The following is a 17,596-nucleotide window of genomic DNA, read 5'->3' as shown; positions in this document are numbered from 1 at the left end:
CTGGGCACCAATGTTCCCTTTAAGCTTCGCGGCCACGCAGTTCCCGCACAACCAGCAATCCCTTAAACGGGCTGTGCACCTCCCACCCCCCCCCCCCCCAAAAAAAATTAAAGGCAACATTGCTGGGAACTCCATAGAGGATGTAAAAAGCAAACCACAAGGTAGATTCGCACTAGTATGTTACTGGGGATGAAGGGTTACATATAAGATTCTGAGGGGGCTTGACAAGGTAGATGCAGAGAGGATGTCCCTCCCTGGGGGAATTTAGAACTTGGGGGGCATAGTTTCAGAATAAGGGGTTGCCCATTTAAAATTGATGATGAGGAATTTCTTCTCTCAGAGGGTCATGAATCTGTGGAATTCTCTGCCCCAGAGAACTGTGGAGGCTGGGTCATTGAATATATTTAAGGTGGAGATTTTTGAATGATAAGGGAGTCAAGGGTTATGGGGAGCGAGCAGGGAAGTGGAGTTGAGGCCAAGATCAGATCAGCCATGATCTTATTGAATGGCAGAGCAGACTTGAGGGGCCAAATGGCCTACTCCTGCTCCTATTTCTTATGTTCTTACAGTGATGGATTATTTTGAAGTTCTGGCTTTTTTCACTGGATCTGAGAAGGGTGAGGGTTGATATGCTGGAGCTCTTCAAAATTATGAAGGGTTATGATATGGTAAACAGTGATAGCTTGCTTCTATTGGACAGTAACAAGAGGGGGAAAAGTTCAAGATAATAGCGAAGAGAATTAAAGGGGAGGTTAGAAAAAAATATTCTTTACACAGAGGATGGTTAGAATGTGGAATTCTTCTCCACATAAAGAGGAGCATTAAGGGGTCAAGCAAGCAAGAGATGGAATTAGAATTGGAATAGGTAGGTCATGTGGAGAAAACCATTGGCACAGACTCAATAGCCCTAATGATCCATCTCTGTACTCTGTGAGTCTAACCAATTGTTTGTGGTAGCTATTAGTCACTCGGCTTTGTGTTTGTGTTCACCTGATGTCAGGAAATTTCAAAATGAGCTAACATTCTGAGCTATGTTGACAAATCTTTCAATCACACAAACTATGAAGAAAAACACTGAATTTTCAGAGCTCATCACTGAGTTAAGTACTCAATAGTCATGATTTGCTAACACATTCTGTTCTAGCTTTCAACAGGACTGCCAAAAGATACTCTCGTACTCTCAACAACAGAACTGAGTTCCTCTTCACTTGACAATTATTTTTGTTGTCTGTTTTTTGTTGTATACTTTCCATACTTGGAAAAAGAAATCTCACATGAAAAGAGCTGAGTTTTTTGGGGGGGTCAGAGTATATTGTACCTTTGTCTCTGGACAGTATGGTCTGTGGGAAGTATTTTGGAAATTAATTGCAAAAGTTCACACTAACGTACCGTTGACTCAGCTCGTCTTGCCTCCAGGTCAGATGGTGTTAGTGAGTCTCCTGCAGTTGTCCACTGTGCTTGCCTAAGAGAAAGAGTGGGCCTGGCCCCAGGTCAGGCACAACACACAGTTCCAGGCTGCTCCACGCGTGTCCTTATATGGTAATAGGAGCCTATTGTTTCATTTCTAAAAATGTATATATATCTAAATAATGAATAGCTGAAAATGACTCCAAGCCAGTTTTTAAAAAATGTTAATGCCCAGGATGGAGGTGTTGCTGGCAAGGCCACCATTCATTGCCCACACCTAGTTGCCCTGAGGTGATGGTGGTCAGTCTTTTGAATTGCTGCATGTGGTCTGGTATACTTCAAAGGGAAGTTAAGTGTCAACCACATGTGTGTGGGCCTGGAGTCAGATGCAAGTCAGACAGGTTTCCTTCCCTCAAAGACATAGTGAACTAGTTTTACTTCCATGTGGTCTGGTACACTTTAAAGGGAAGTTAAGAGTCAACCACATGTGTGTGGGCCTGGAGTCAGATGTAGGTCAGACAGGTTTCCTTCCCTAAAGGACATAGTGAATCAGTTTTACTTCCAGAATGTTTGAACTGAATTCAAATTCTCAAACTGCCATGATGGGATTTGAACTCAAGTTCTCTGAATTATTAGCCCAGGCCTCTGGATTACTAGTCCAGTGGTGGAATTCATTAGCATTAACCGATTTGTCAGCTGAACCCAAGATGAGATTGTGCCTTGAAATTATTTCAGCCGTTCATTTCAACAAATCTGCATTGCGGAGTTTTTTGAGGCTGCATTAATCAAGTTTTTTGAGGCTGCATTAATCCAGTTTTTTTCCAGTGTCCACGAAGAGACAGGTGACCAATGCATATTGACTAATGGAGGCGGAGTCATTGAATATATTCAAGGCTGAGACAGATTCTTGAACTATAGGGGAGTCAATGCTTATGCAGAACAGGCAGGAAAGTGGAGTTGAGATCAAATCAGACCAGCCATGATCTTATTGAATGGTGGAGCAGACCCGAGGGACCGTATGGCATACTCCTGCTCCTATTTCTTACAACCTTGCAAATGACAAGCAATGATTTTCACACTGAAGGGTTAACAATTGTGACTTATCTGCTAGAAGTTTAGATAATCTGCAGGTCATGAACAAGAAATAACACCAGAATTTATTATATTTAATAACTAGCTATTTGTGATTGGATTGCAATATTAAAACCTTTTAAAATTTGACAAGAGGTGGCTGGCCCAATTGCCTTTATAGCTGTAACACGAAGGATCTGTTTAGTACCGATACCCCAGGAAACCCTGGTAGCACTGTAGTGAAACAACCACCGCTGGCAACACTTCCAATCTATGTTCTCGTACATGCTTATTGTCAAGCGCAACCCTTAACTTTGGAAATGGATTATAAATAAATCCATTATAAATAAACACACTCATGACTTACATAATTGCACCTGCAAAGAATTTGCAGGAGTTGAGTACAAATATGCAGCTTCCAGGGTCTACATTGTTACGTCTATCTAGAAATGGGTATTTCTGGGCAGGCAAACCAGTCACACAGCAGAAGGATTGTTAACTGTCGGACAACGTCTAAAAATGTAATGCATCAGATTCCCAAATGCAAGAAACACATTTTAATACAAAGTCAGACACACTAATAAAGATGCGTTATTGGAGTTCAACTACCAGTTGATATCTCTACAATCTCAGCAACAGTATTAAACCCAATATCCTCGTCAATAACAACGGCATTGTTGGCCAATTTCTCTTGCTCTACAACAACACAGTTTCTCGTAGTGACTCGTTCAGTATAATCCTCAGTATCCGGAATAATTATTTCGATGATATCTTCATTGAGAGGTCGCTGACTTCCTGCCAGAGCCTGAGCGACCACGTCTTGCGAGGGGTCTCCGACCACTCCTTCAGTCTCCAAAGTTATATTGTGCTCCACCTGCTGGAATGTAATGCTTGATTCACCCGCACTCTGGCCGGCAGTACTGAGCACCATGTTCTCTTCGCGTTCTGTGCTCGGGATTTCTACCATTTCGATGGTGTGCACATAGAGATTTAAAACTACACTTTCGTTTTCGACGGAGTCGCTGTTCTCTTGGCTGATGGTGTTTAAGCCTACTTTCCTAACTCGCTTTGGCGTCAACGCAAGAGTTTTGCTTTCGGAGCTTTCTTTTTCCAAGGAGGCGATGGCTTCTGCAACCTCCCCTAAACTCCGCGCCTCGCTTTTTTTGTGGGACTCCCTGTGTCTCTTTAAGCTTTGGGTCATGGTGTAGCCTTTGCCACAGATGTCGCATTTAAACGGCTTTTCAGTCAAGTGTATTCTCTGGTGCCTGCGAAGCTTGGTGGCGAGGGTATACGCCTTCCCACACTGCTCGCATTTAAAGGGTCGCTCTCCCGTGTGCAGGCGTTCATGAGCTCTGAAAGTGTGTGGATCTCTCAGCGTTTTCCCACATATTGTACAGAGATACACCTCCCCAGTGTGTAAAATCCGGTGCCTCCGCAATTCAGGCAACTGGGAGAAGAACTCCCCACAGTCCTCACATTTATACGGTTTCTCCCCGGTGTGGATTCGCTGGTGGCCCCGGAGGTTGCCAATCTGCCTGAAAACTTTGCCGCAGTACGTGCAAGTGAAGGGCTTTTCGCCCGTGTGAAGCCTCATGTGGTTCTTCAGCGAGCCTGGGTTGGCCAGCTCCTTGTCGCACACGCTGCAGCGGCAGGCCCGAGGGTTGCCAAGGTTCATGGCCTTGAGGCGGTGGAGTTTCTTGTGAATCCGGAGGGATGGTGGCCGGGCAAACGCCTTTCCGCACTCATTGCACACGAATGGACGTTCCCCTGAATGCACTCGCTCGTGCTCTCGGAGGTCCCGTTTCAATGCGTAGGCCTTGTCGCATTGCTGACATTTGAATGGCCGCTCGCCTCTGTGCAGCATCTGGTGGGCTATGAAAGTAAAGACAGTTAGAAGACTGCGAAAACAGCAAGCAGTCTTCGCAGAACAACCCAGCAAACTATACACGTCAGTCAGTTCTTGGCCATGACTCTTGACTAGATGAAGCATTTCTTACCTTAGAAAAGCAAGCATACTTTCTGTTTGCTTTAGCCCTTCAATTTCCCACTAATTGGATTAAATTACCTTCTGTGGGACAGCATAGTGCTGCAAAATATTGGAAGATACATGGAGATCATGGACTTGCATCCTCAACTCCCTACATATCTCTTTGCCAAAGTTGCTCACGAGAACCCGCGTTAGAAACATAGAAAATAGGTGCAGGAGTAGGCCAATCGGCCCTTCTAGCCTGCACCGCCATTCAATGAGTTCATGGCTGAACATTCAACTTCAGTACCCCATTCCTGCTTTCTCGCCATACCCCTTGATCCCCCTAGTAGTAAGGACCTCATCTAACTCCTTTTTGAATATATTTAGTGAATTGGCCTCAACAACTTTCTGTGGTAGAGAATTCCACAGGTTCACCACTCTCTGGGTGAAGAAGTTCCTCCACATCTCGGTCCTAAATGGCTTACCCCTTATCCTTAGACTGTGACCTCTGGTTCTGGACTTCCCCAACATTGGGAACATTCTTCCTGCATCTAACCTGTCTAACCCCATCAGAATTTTAAATGTTTCTATGAGGTCCCCTCTCATTCTTCTGAACTCCAGTGAATACAAGCCCAGTTGATCCAGTCTTTCTTGATAGGTCAGTCCCGCCATCCCGGGAATCAGTCTGGTGAACCTTCGCTGCATTCCCTCAATAGCAAGAATGTCCTTCCTCAGGTTAGGAGACCAAAACTGTACACAATACTCCAGGTGTGGCCTCACCAATGCCCTGTACAACTGTAGCAACACCTCCCTGCCCCTGTACTCAAATCCCCTTGCTATGAAGGCCAACATGCCATTTGCTTTCTTAACCGCCTGCTGCACCTGCATGCCAACCTTCAATGACTGATGTACCATGACACCCAGGTCTCTTTGCACCTCCCCTTTTCCTAATCTGTCACCATTCAAATAGTCTGTCTCTCTGTTTTTACCACCAAAGTGGATAACCTCACATTTATCTACATTATACTTCATCTGCCATGCATTTGCCCACTCACCTAACCTATCCAAGTCGCTCTGCAGCCTCACAGCTGTTCGCAATGAACGAGCCAGGTATTGGGCACTGACCTTACATCTAAATCATCAAGGTGGGGCTGGCAAGAAGCCAGCTTCCCCTTCTCCATGCTGAGCGCAGGTATCAGCCATATAGCTGCCTATGAAGCTGAGACTCGGAATAATGACTGCTGGGAGATGCTACCTGGGAGGCCGGGTATGGGAACGTGTGCTCATATGGCCAGGGTTCAGTGCTTACCTGAATCAGCTGCGGAGGAGAGAGCAGATACCGCTGAAGCTCCACAGTGGTGGAACCACTCTTCCTGAGGCATGGTATGTGTTTGTACCATTGTCACAGAAATGCACTCTTATTTAACGTTGAGCTGTGCTGCTCTCCACGTCACCTGTGAGAAACTCCTGGTAACTGCTGCTTGCCTAGTGAGGACGTAAACTCACGCTTCGTTATCGAATAACAAATTAGTAACTATCCTTTTTTGAGACGGAGAATGGAAATAATTGGGGGCTGCTTTTGGGTCAAGGTGGCTCCAAAATGACATGCCTAGTAATGGAAGTTCAGAACCAAGTCTATGACAGACGCAATAATCGCACACCTGAGCCAGGCAGGTGAGCATCGACTTGCATTTTCAACTCCCTACATGTCTCTTTGCCAAAGTTGCTCATGAGAACCTGGATTAAGCGGTTCACTGGTGAGACACTGTTAATGGGATAGACTTGTGAACGGGAGCAAGGATTCTATCCACGTGGCTCTTGATAACCCTCCAAGCCAAGGGGTAGTATGGTCCTGGCGGAACAAGCAGCAGGAAGCTTACCCAGTGGTCTGTGCTGGTGGGCTGCATGGTATTAGTAACTTAAACTCCAGCAGTGTCCCTACTCATAATTGCATCCTCTAAGCCTCAGCTTTGCCAACCTACACCTAAGCTCTCTGGATTTAGCAAAGTGGGATATGTCTAAATTGAGAGAGTTTGCACTGTATATTAAGCAAACAGATCTGTGTAGATTTATCAGAGGTTTCGAGACTCTAACATTGTGATAGACTTCTGCACATATCAGACACGTTAACGAATCAAAGCAAAATGTGCAATTCACCATGCCCTATCCGGCAGGACCTGCAGACAGCCTGTCTTTACCAAGCTTCAATGAGCCACTATGACTGTAAAGTTAGGGGAACTAACAGCAAGGTAAATGATGGGCTTAGGCTTGAGTTCTCCCAGCTCACAGCACAGGTTGGTGATGCATCGTATGTGGATCCACTGCCCAGATTTTAGTTTGTAAATGTCACCAAAACCAGTACCTCTGACACCACTCTTCAAAATCCAGACAATACACATAAATAAATACAGTGGTGATCTTAGAGGCATTTACAATTTCAGGCCAGCCAAGAAGAGGCAGCTGATGATTGGGGTCTGGGCTCCCAAAGGAAAACATTTTGATAGGATCAATCTCTTTCCAGTCCTGATCTGGCCCCATGGTGGCATTGGTAGAAGCCATGGTCCAGATCAGCCCACCTTTCCACTCAGTGGGAGCAGGATGTGGGTGGCAGCGGAGATCCAAGGAAGGGGGAAAACAAACATGAATACAAATAGGGAAAGGTGATCAAATGTCACTTAATACTGAACCACTCAGCCACCCAGTTACGATACTTAGTTAACAATGAAAAGTCTTAATTTGAGATGACCATCAAATGTTTTATATTATATGTGGGAGGGAAAAAAAATACATTTAACCTCTTTTTAAATTTGCATTTATGACCAATTTACAGAAAACCTGGGACAGTATCAAGCACTCAAGAGTATAACTCTCACTCGCCTCTACCCCAACAATATGCCTTCATCCCAAGCTCAGAGGAGGACATCGTCTACATCAGTGACAATTTCATTTGCCACACCAGCCATCCTAGTGGCCTGTGAGTGTGGTAATTAGTGGCAAATGATGGGCTCACACTCACTAGTCATGGAGTTAAGACAGCCAAACTTATTTTGCTTACAATCCTTACATTCTTCCCCAGCCACCTCCCATATAAAGTGCCTGAAGAGTTAAAGGCACTGTACAAGTCCAAGATTTTGTTATTGATGTTAGCCAGGAGAGATACAAAGACAGTTTGCTAACCCACCATGTCAGCCAGCATCTTTACAGTTTAGCTCTTTTCACACGGAGTACGAATGTGTGGTTTTAATTGTTAGTGAAAATGTAAGTTTTTCCCTTAAGCTGTCCTGGGGAGGGATAAGGACTGCATGCATTATAAAAAGGCACACAATGCGGTGATTGCCCTATAATGTAGCATAAAATTTAACATGAAAATATCAGCAACCAAAAGACTTAAGGACTTTTAACCAAGATAGTTATAACTGAGATTATAGTGAGATCAGGTGGGGGGGGGGGGGGGAGAAATTGCAGTCGGAGGCTTCCTTGGTACGAACACCTCCGACCCGAAAAAAATCTACGAAAGTACCTAGTGGTCCCAGAGAAACACAAGATCCGGAGTCCTAGATTCACTGCGCAGCGCATGGGGAGATGCCTTTCAGGGTATGTACGCACAAGCTGGAGTCACGTGGGCCTGGGCCACCAATCACGATGCAGTATTCTCATTGATTAAAAATGGGAGCTCTGTTTGTACAGACTCCCATTACTATCAATGAGAAAAACACAGAAACACAGCATAATAAATAAAACACCTGACATATTTAAAATGAATTGAAATTAAATGTAATTAAATGTTTTAGAAAAAAATATATTTTTGTAAATTTTTTCAATGTGTTTTAAGGGTGTTAAAAATAAACTTACCTTAATGGATGGGGTTTTTAAACATAAAAATGAATGATTCAATTAAATTTTTTATTTGTTTTAAAATTCTTGCGCTGGTAAAAGTAAGCTATGCTGTAAAACTATGAAGGAGATTCGCTGGGCATGAGTTGGGCAAATAGTCCAAACTCTCCCGTGCGAATGTCCTTCTCCCGGGGATGTGGACGATCTGTCAAGACAAATCTTGGCAAATCGGAAAAGCTGGTTTTCGGCGCATGCACAGCACACCCCGAAAACCGCCTTTTGCGAGGCCTCGCCGAATCCATGTGTACTTCGTACGGACCCAGCGAGGCCCGGGATTTTTGGCCCAATGTGTATACAGACACTTTCATTTGGGATTAATTTAGGAAAATTACCAACTACAAAAGGCCCCCATGATATTAACCATGACTCAGTGGTAGCAATCTCGCCCGAGTTAGAAGGATATAAGACATAAGAACATAACAATTAGGAACAGGAGTAGACCATATGGCCCTTTGAGCCTTCTCTGCCATTCACTATCATGGCTGATCTTCGACCTCAACTCCACTTTCCTGCCTGATCCCCATATCCCTTGATTCCCCTCGAGTCCAAAAATGTATCTATCTCAGCCTTGAATATATTCAATGATTCAGCATCCACAGCCCTTTGGGGTAGAGAATTCCAAAGATTCACAACCCTCTGAGTGAAAAAATTCCTCATCATCTCAGTCTTAAGTGGCCAACCCCTATTCCGAGACTCTCCAGCCAACCCCTGTAAGAGCGTAAACAACCTCTCAGCATCTACCCTGTCAATCCCCCTCAGAATCTTATATGTTTCAATGAGATCATGTCTCATTCTTCTAAACTTCAGAGAGCATAGGCCCGATCTACTCAATCTCTCTTCATAGGACAACCCTCTCATCAGGAATCAAACTAGTGAACCTTCGTTGCACCGTCTCTAAGGCCTTCCTCACATAAGGAGACCAAAACTGTACACAGTACTCCAGGTGTGGTCTCACCAAACCCCTATACAATTGTAGCAAGACTTCCTTACTCTTGTACTCAAACGCCCTTGCAATAAAGTCCAACATGCCATTTGCCTTCCTAATTGCTTGCTGTACCTGCATACTAACTCTGCGTTTCCTGTATGAGGACACCTGAATCTCTCTGAACACCAACATTTAATAGTTTCTCACCATTTAAAAAACGTATTTTCTGTTCTTCCTAAAAAAGTGAATAACCTCAATTCCCCACACTCACAATTCCCCACATTATGGGCCCAAGTTTCCACACGATAAAAAACGGGCGCCCCTCCGAGCTGGGCGCCCATTTTTCGCGCCTAAAATGGCGCCTAAAAAAAAACTCGCAATTCTGGAGCGTTCTGCAGATCCTTGTCTGCCTGGCGCAGCGCCCAGGGGGGCGGAGCCTACACTCGCACCGATTTTGTAAGTGGGAGGGGGTGGGTACGATTTAAATTAATTTTATTCCTGCTGGCAACGCTGCGCGTGCGCGTTGGAGCGTTCGCGTACGCGCAGTGTGAAGGAAACATTGGCACTCGGCCATTTTTGTAGTTCGTTGTAGCTGTTTAATTTTTGAACATTTTTTAATAAAAGCACATTGCCATCAGCACATCAGCACTGAGGCTTCCTGCAGCCTTCTCACTGTCTCCTTCCCCCCTCCCCCGCGGGAACGAAACGTCTGTTCCCTTCCCCCCCCTCCCCAGGAACGAAACGTCTGTTCCCTTCCCCCCCCCCCCGCGGGAACGAACGCCTGCAGAATTCTCCCTGCCTGAAGCACTTTCACACAGGTAGGAAGATGGTTTATTTAATCTTTTCTTTGCTTATAAATGTTTATTCAGGTTGGATTTATTTGTATAATATTTGTAGAAGTATAAATAAGGATTTATTGTAGAATTTAATGACTTCCCTTCCCCCCCCCACCTCATTCTGGACGCCTAATTTGTAACCTGCGCCTGATTTTTTAATGTGTAGAACAGGTTTTTTCAGTTCTACAAAAATCTTCACTTGCTCCATTTTAACTTAGTTTGAAGTACGTTTTCACTGTGGAAACTTTGAAATCAGGCGTCAGTGGTTGGACACGCCCCCTTTTGAAGAAAAAATTCTGTTCCAAAGTAGAACTGTTCTACCTGACTAGAACTGCAGAAAAAAAAATGTGGAGAATTGCAATTTCTAAGATAGTCCGTTCTCCACCAGTTGCTCCTAAAAATCAGGCGCAAATCATGTGGAAACTTGGGCCCTATATTCATCTGCCACCTTAGTGCCCACTCACTTAACCTGTCTATATCACTCTGCAGGCTCTTTGTGTCCTCACAGCTTACTTTCCCACCCAGCTTTCTATTGCCAGCAAACCTGGATACATTACACTCGGTCCCTTCATCTAAATCATTAATATAGATTGTAAATAGCTGAGGCTCACACACTGATTCTTGTGGCAGCCCACTAGTAAAAGTTAGTTTAAAGATTGTAGTTTCAAGTCCCACTCCAAAGACTTGAGCACAAAATCTAGGCTGATACTCCAGTGCAGCACTGAGACAATGTTGCAGTCAGATGTACCGTCTTTTGGACGAGATGTTAAACTGAACCACAGTCTTCCCTCTCAGGTCATTGTAGAAGATCCCAAGGCATTATTCGAAGATGAGAAAGGGAGTTCTTTCCGGTGTCCAGGCCAATATTCATCACTCTACCAACATCACAAAATACAGATTATCTGGTAATTATCTCATTACTGTTTGTGGCACCTTGCTGTGTGCAAATTGGCTGCCGCGTTTTCTACATTACAACAGTGACTACGCTATGAAGCGTTTTGGGACGTTCTGAGATTGTGAAAGGTGCTATATAAATTCAAGTTCCCTCTTTCTCACATTTAAAACAGATAGATGAAAGAAAGAAAAGATTTGAATTTCTATAGCGCCTTTCACAACCATTGGACGTCTCAAGGCGCTTTACAAGCAATGAAGTACTTTTGGAGTGTAGTCACTGTTGTAATGTGGGAAACGCGGCAGCCAATTTGCGCACAGCAAGCTCCCTGAAACAGGAATGTGATGATGACCAGATAATCTGCTTTTGTAAAGTTGATTGAGGGATAAATATTGACTAGGACACTAGAGAGAACTCCCCTGCTCTTCTTCTAAATAGTGGCATGGGATCTTTGGCATCCACCTGAGAGAGCAGATGAGGCCTCGATTTAACATCTCATCCGAAAGACAGTCTACCGAAAGATGAGGTAATAAAGAGCAGGTACTCTACACTAAAGGATGCAATACAGTATCAGCTGATCCCCCACCAGCTACCTTCACTGGGAGTCTGGCGGACAGCCATGTCCAGATGTGGAGTGCCAATGATGCAGGAAGACAACAAGGTTCTTTTCCAGCAAATTCAACTGGCTGCTTATGAAACAACAATGCGTTTGGAGAGATCTGTATGCCGGTCTGCCAAGCCCTCCCAACTGACACAGGAAACATTATGGGGGTGGCAATTATTTAAAAAATGGCTTGTCAGTATCAGTGGATAATGGTCTCTTTTATACAAAATTATAAGCGTTCTCTCTCCCTAAAGTCTACTCGGTCGACCATAAATAATGAAAGTTCAGAGACAAAATATAATATATTCAAAAAAAGTCCACCAAGTATCAACTCCCTCCCTGGTGTGAGAATGACCATGACAATTCTGGGTAGCCCCTTCCTTTTACCTTTAAAACTATCCTCAGAGCTGTAGCTCTTCCCACACTCATTGCACAGGTAGGGTTTATGGCCTGTGTGAGTGAACCGATGTTTCTTCAGGTGGCACATCTGGATGAAACCTTTTCCACAGTCATCACACCTGTACCTCCTCTCACTGGGGTCGATCTGGGAACTGTCCCGCCGACAGAACTTCCCACTTCTCCCCAATTTGTTTTTAGCTGTGGATTTCTCCTTAGCTCGAACGTGCTCTCCATTTTCTGCAGGTGGTTTTAGCTCCTCCTTTTTGCACAGTGTGGCCAAATCGGCATCTGATTTCTCTTTTGCTCCTTGATCCTCCGGAGACTTGGCCTCTGCGTTTTGAACAGAGCATTTCTCTTTTTCTTCTTTCAGCTTCTCCTGATTGTCTCTCAACATCGTTTTCTTCCTCCTGTCCTGTTTTGGGGCCTCCACCTGTGGTACCTGCAGGTCCAGTGTTTGTGAACTGAGCCCTGTGTGTATCATTTGAGCTCTCCCAACTGCAGAACTTCCAAGGTGCTTGCTGCATATTGCTGACCGCAAGGTCCTCTCACCAAGTCCGGATGGATGATTTTTCTTCAACCTTTTGGTCTCAATGTCACTAGCACCTTGTGCCAATTTGTCAATCATGGGTTCATGCCGTTTCTCAGTGGCATCCTGTTTGAAGAAAGGGGCTGGGAGCAGCAATTGCTCGGTGTTACTGGCCCTGCTTAACTTTGGTTCACGTCTCAAGGCAACCCGGTTCACTTTCTTCTCTGACAGGCTGTTCTGAGTTTCACGTTTCATCTGAAGCCGCTGCGACCTTTTAACAGGCTGATCGGTTTTCACCGAGTCCTTACACTCTGGCTCTTTTTCCGTTACAATTGGCTTGGTGCACAGTGACATGGACGGAGGAGAATCGCTTGGCTCGTCATCAGCATGCGCTGGTGTACTATCCACAGGCTCTTCCTTCAGCACTTCTGTTAACAAGAGGTCAGAGCATTAGATATGAAATATTCTTTGTCTCTATGTAACTACAGGTGATCACATAGCTAACTTAAGTATAAAATGACAAAGTACCAAACCACTTCCAGAGCAACTCTACTGGGCTGAAATTATGATCCAAGCATAGTACTTAAAGGGGAAGTGCACTCTAGAATATTGCTACATAATGCTCAATGTTACAGAATGACAGACATCAGCTGCTTACTGTTAACTTGTTCTTAATGACAGTCATATGTTAAATTGCTGCTTATCATAGAAATAGAATCAAAGAAATTTACAGCACAGAAGAAGGAGGCCATTTGGCTCATCATGCCTGTGCCGGCCAAAGAAGAGCTATCCAGCCTAATCCCACTTTCCAGTACTTGCTCCATTGCCTTCAAGCACAAATCCAAGTACTTTTAAAATGTGATGAGGGTTTTTGCCTCTACCACCCTTTCAGGCAGTGAGTTCCAGACCCCACCACCTTCCAGGTGAAAAAGGTTCTCCTCAACTCGCCTCTAATCCTTCTACCAATTACTTTAAGTCTATGACCCTGGTTATTAACCTCTCTGCTAGGGGAAATAGGTGCTTCCTAGCCACTCTATCTATGCCCCTCGTAATTTTATTCACCTCAATTAAGTCTCCCCTCAGCCTCCTCTGTTCCAAAGAAAACAACCCCAGCCTATCCAATCTTTCCTCATAGCTACAATTCTCCAGTCCTGGCAATATTCTCGTAATTTCCCTCTGTATCCTCTCCAGTGCAATCACATCTTTCCTGTAATGTGGTGACCAGAACTGTATGCAATACTCCAGCAGTGGCCTAACTAGTGTTTTATACAGTTCAAGCATAACCTCCCTTATATTCTTACATTCTATGCCTCAGCTAATAAAGGAAGGTATCAATGATCTAGACTTGAATATAGGGGGTATGATGAAGAAGTTAGCAGATGATACTAAAATCGGCTGTGTGGTTGATAATGAAGAAGAAAGCTGCGGACTGCAGGAAGATATCAATGAACTGGTCAGGTGGGCAGAACAGTGGCAAATGAAATTTAATCTGGAGAAGTGTGAGGTAATGCATTTGGGGAGGGCTAACAAGGAAAGGGAATGCACATTAAATGATAGGACACTGAAGGTGTAGAGGAACAAAGGGACCTTGGAATGCATGTCCACAGATCCCTGAAGGTAGCAAGCCAGCTAGATAAGGTGGTTAAGAAGGCATACGGAATGCTTGCCTTTATTAGCCGAGGCATAGAATACAAGAGCGGGGGGGGGGATTAAATGGTTGAACTGTACAAAACAGTGGTTAGGCCACAGCTGGATACTGCATGCAGTTCTGGTCACCGCATTACAGGAAGGATGTGATTGCACTGGAGAGGGTACAGAGAAGATTTATGAGGATGTTGCGGGAGTGGAGAATCTTAGCTATGAGGACAGATTGGATAGTCTAGGTTTGCTTTCCTTGAAACAGAGGAGGCTGAGGGGAGCCCTCATTGAGGTGTATAAAATTATGAGGGGCTAGATATAGTTGATAGAAAGGGCCTATTTCCCTTAGCAACAACCTGGGGGCATAAATTTAAAGTAATTGGTAGAAGGTTTAGAGGGGATTTGAGGGGAAATGACTTCACACAGAGGGTTGTGGGGGTCTGGAACTCACTGCCTGAAAAGGTGGTAGAGGCAGAAATCCTCACCACATTTAAAAAGTACTTGGATGAGCACCTTAAGTGCCATAACCTGCAGGGTTACGGACCTAGAACTGGAAAGTGGGATTAGGCTGGATATCCTCTTGTTGACCGGCACGGACACAATGGGCCGAAATGGCCTTCTTCCTCGCTGTAAACTTAATGATTCTATATATCCCAGATTCCTTCTGAACCACTTTACATACCTGTTCTGCTACCTTCAGGGATCTGTGGACATGCACTCTAAGGTCACTCTGTTCCTCCACATTTCTCAGTATCCTACCATTTATTGTGTATTCCCTTGCTTTGTTAGCCCTCCCCAAATGCATTACCTCACACTTCTCCAGACGGGCATACAAAGTGGCCAAAACTAGTGGGAGGACAGAAGACTGGGAAACTTTTAAAAGCCAGCAAAGAACAACTAAAAAAATGATTAAGAAAGGGAAGATAGACTATGAAAGTAAACTAGCACAAAATATAAAAACAGACAGCAAGAGTTTCTATAGGTATATAAGAAGGAAAAGAGTGGCTAAAGTAAATGTTGGTTCCTTAGTGGACAAGACTGGGGAATTAATAATTGAGAACATGGAGATGGCAGAAACTCTGAACAAATATTTTGTATCAGTCTTTATGGTAGAGGACACTAACAATATCCCAACAGTGGATAGTCAAGGGGCTATGGGGGGAGGAACTTAACACAATCACAATCACTAAGGAGGCGGTACTCAGTAAGATAATGGGACTAAAGGCAGATAAATCCCCTGGACCTGATGGCTTGCATCCTAGGGTCTTAAAAGAAGTAGCGGCAGGGATTGTGGATGCATTGGTTGTAATTTACCAAAATTCCCTGGATTCTGGGGAGGTCCCAGCAAATTGGAAAACTGCAAATGTAATGCCCCTATTTAAAAAAGGAAGCAGACAAAAAGCAGGAAACTATCGACCAGTTAGCCTAACATCTGTGGTTGGGAAAATGTTGGAGTCCATTATTAAAGAAGCAGTAGCAGGACATTTGGAAAAGCAAAATTCGGTCAGGCAGAGTCAGCATGGATTTATGAATGGGAAGTCATGTTTGACAAATTTGCTGGAACCCTTTGAGGATGTAAAGAACAGGGTGGATAAAGGGGAACCAGTGGATGTGGTGTATTTGGACTTCCAGAAGGCATTTGACAAGGTGCCACATAAAAGGTTACTGCACAAGATAAAAGTTCATGGGGTTGGGGGTAATATATTAGCATGGATAGAGAATTGGCTAACGAACAGAAAACAGAGAGTCGGGATAAATGGTTCATTCTCTGGTTGGCAACCAGTATTAGTAGGGTGCCGCAGGGATCAGTGCTGGGACCCCAACTATTTACAATCTATATTAACGATTTGGAAGAAGGGACTGAGTGTAACGTAGCCAAGTTTGCTGACGATACAAAGATGGGAGGAAAAGCAATGTGTGAGGAGGACACAAAATATTTGCAAAAGGACATAGACATGGTAAGTGAGTGGGCAAAAATTTGGCAGATGGAGTATAATGTTGGAAAGTGAGAGATCATGCACTTTGGCAGAAAAAAATCAAAAAGCAAGTTTTTATTTAAATGGAGAAAGATTACAAAGTGCCGCAGTACAGCGGGACCTGGGGGTACTTGTACATGAAACACATGCAGGTACAGCAAGTGATCAGGAAGGCCAATGGTATCTTGGCCTTTATTGCAAAGGGGATAGAGTATAAAAGCAGGGAAGTCTTGCTACAGCTATATAAGGTATTGGTGAGGCCACACTTGGAATTCTGCATGCAATTTTGGTTTCTATATTTACGAAAGGATATATTTGCTTTGGAGGCAGTTCAGAGAAGGTTCACTAGGATGATTCCGGGTATGAGGGAGTTGACTTATGAGGAAAGGTTGAGTAGGTTGGGCCTCTACTCATTGGAATTCAGAAGAATGAGAGGTGATCTTATCGAAACGTATATGATTATGAGATGGCTTGACAAGGTGGATGCAGAGAGGATGTTTCCACTGATGAGGGAGACTAGAACTAGAGGGCATGATCTTAGAATAACGAGCCACCCATTTAAAACAAAGATGAGGAGAAATTTCTTCTTTCGGAGGGTTGTAAATCTGTGGAATTCGCTGCCTCAGAGAGCTGTGGAAGCTGGGACATTGAACAAATTGAAGACAGAAATAGACAGTTTCTTAAACGATAAGGGGATAAGGGGTTATGGGGAGCAGGCGGGGAAGTGGAGCTGAGTCCATGATCAGATCAGCCATGATCTTATTGAATGGCGGAGCAGGCTCGAGGGGCCGTATGGCCTACTCCTGTTCCTATTTCTTATGTTCTTATGAATTCCTTTTGCCACTTTTCTGCCTAGTCCACTGATATCTTTCTACAGTTTACAGCTTTATTCCTCACTATCAACCACACGGCCAATTTTTATATCATCTGCACACTTCTTAATCATGCCCCCGCATTGAAGTCTAAATCATTGATGTATACCACAAAAGGCAAGGGACCAAGTACTGAGCCCTGCAGAACCCCACTGGAAACAGCTTTCCAGTCACAAAAACACCCATCGACCATTACCTTTTGCTTCTTGCCACTGAGCCAATTTTGGATCCAATTTGCCACTTTGCCTTGGATCCCATAGGCTTTTACTTTTGTGACCAGTCCGTCAGGTAATACCTTGTCAAAAGCCTTGCTAAAATCCACGTAGACTACATCAAACGAGCCACCCTCATCGCCCCTCCTGTTACTTCCTCAAAAAATTCAATCAAGTTAGTCAGACACAACCTTCCCATAACAAATCCATGGTGACTGCCATTGATTAATTCTTGCCTTTTGTAAATTACAATTATTACTGTCAATCAGAATTTTTTCCAATTATTTGCCCAGCACCGAGGTTTGGCAGACTGGCCTGTAATTACTTGTTTAGAGGCATCCCGGGAACAAATATTTTTTGTACAAACTTCCTTGA

The 17,596-nt window shown here is 44.2% G+C and overlaps 1 protein-coding gene across 2 annotated transcripts in view; it reads right to left on the bottom strand.

Annotated features, from left to right (window-relative positions):
* Positions 1 to 2,595: 2,595 nt before the first annotated feature.
* The window catches only part of znf408 (zinc finger protein 408), a 28,350-nt gene continuing 13,349 nt past the window's right edge, over positions 2,596 to 17,596 (bottom strand). For both annotated transcript variants that reach the window (XM_070899348.1, XM_070899349.1), the window contains exons 6-7: positions 11,986 to 12,951; positions 2,596 to 4,350 (exon numbers count right to left, since the gene is read on the bottom strand). In XM_070899348.1, coding sequence (XP_070755449.1) covers positions 3,080 to 4,350; positions 11,986 to 12,951 — 2,237 coding nt within the window. In that variant the 3' untranslated portion in view covers positions 2,596 to 3,079. The remainder of the gene's footprint in view (positions 4,351 to 11,985; positions 12,952 to 17,596) is intronic.

This window comes from Pristiophorus japonicus, chromosome 14, assembly GCF_044704955.1.
Source record: "Pristiophorus japonicus isolate sPriJap1 chromosome 14, sPriJap1.hap1, whole genome shotgun sequence".
Taxonomy (NCBI): Eukaryota; Metazoa; Chordata; class Chondrichthyes; family Pristiophoridae; genus Pristiophorus; species Pristiophorus japonicus.
This window is presented reverse-complemented; position numbering and strand designations above follow the sequence as displayed.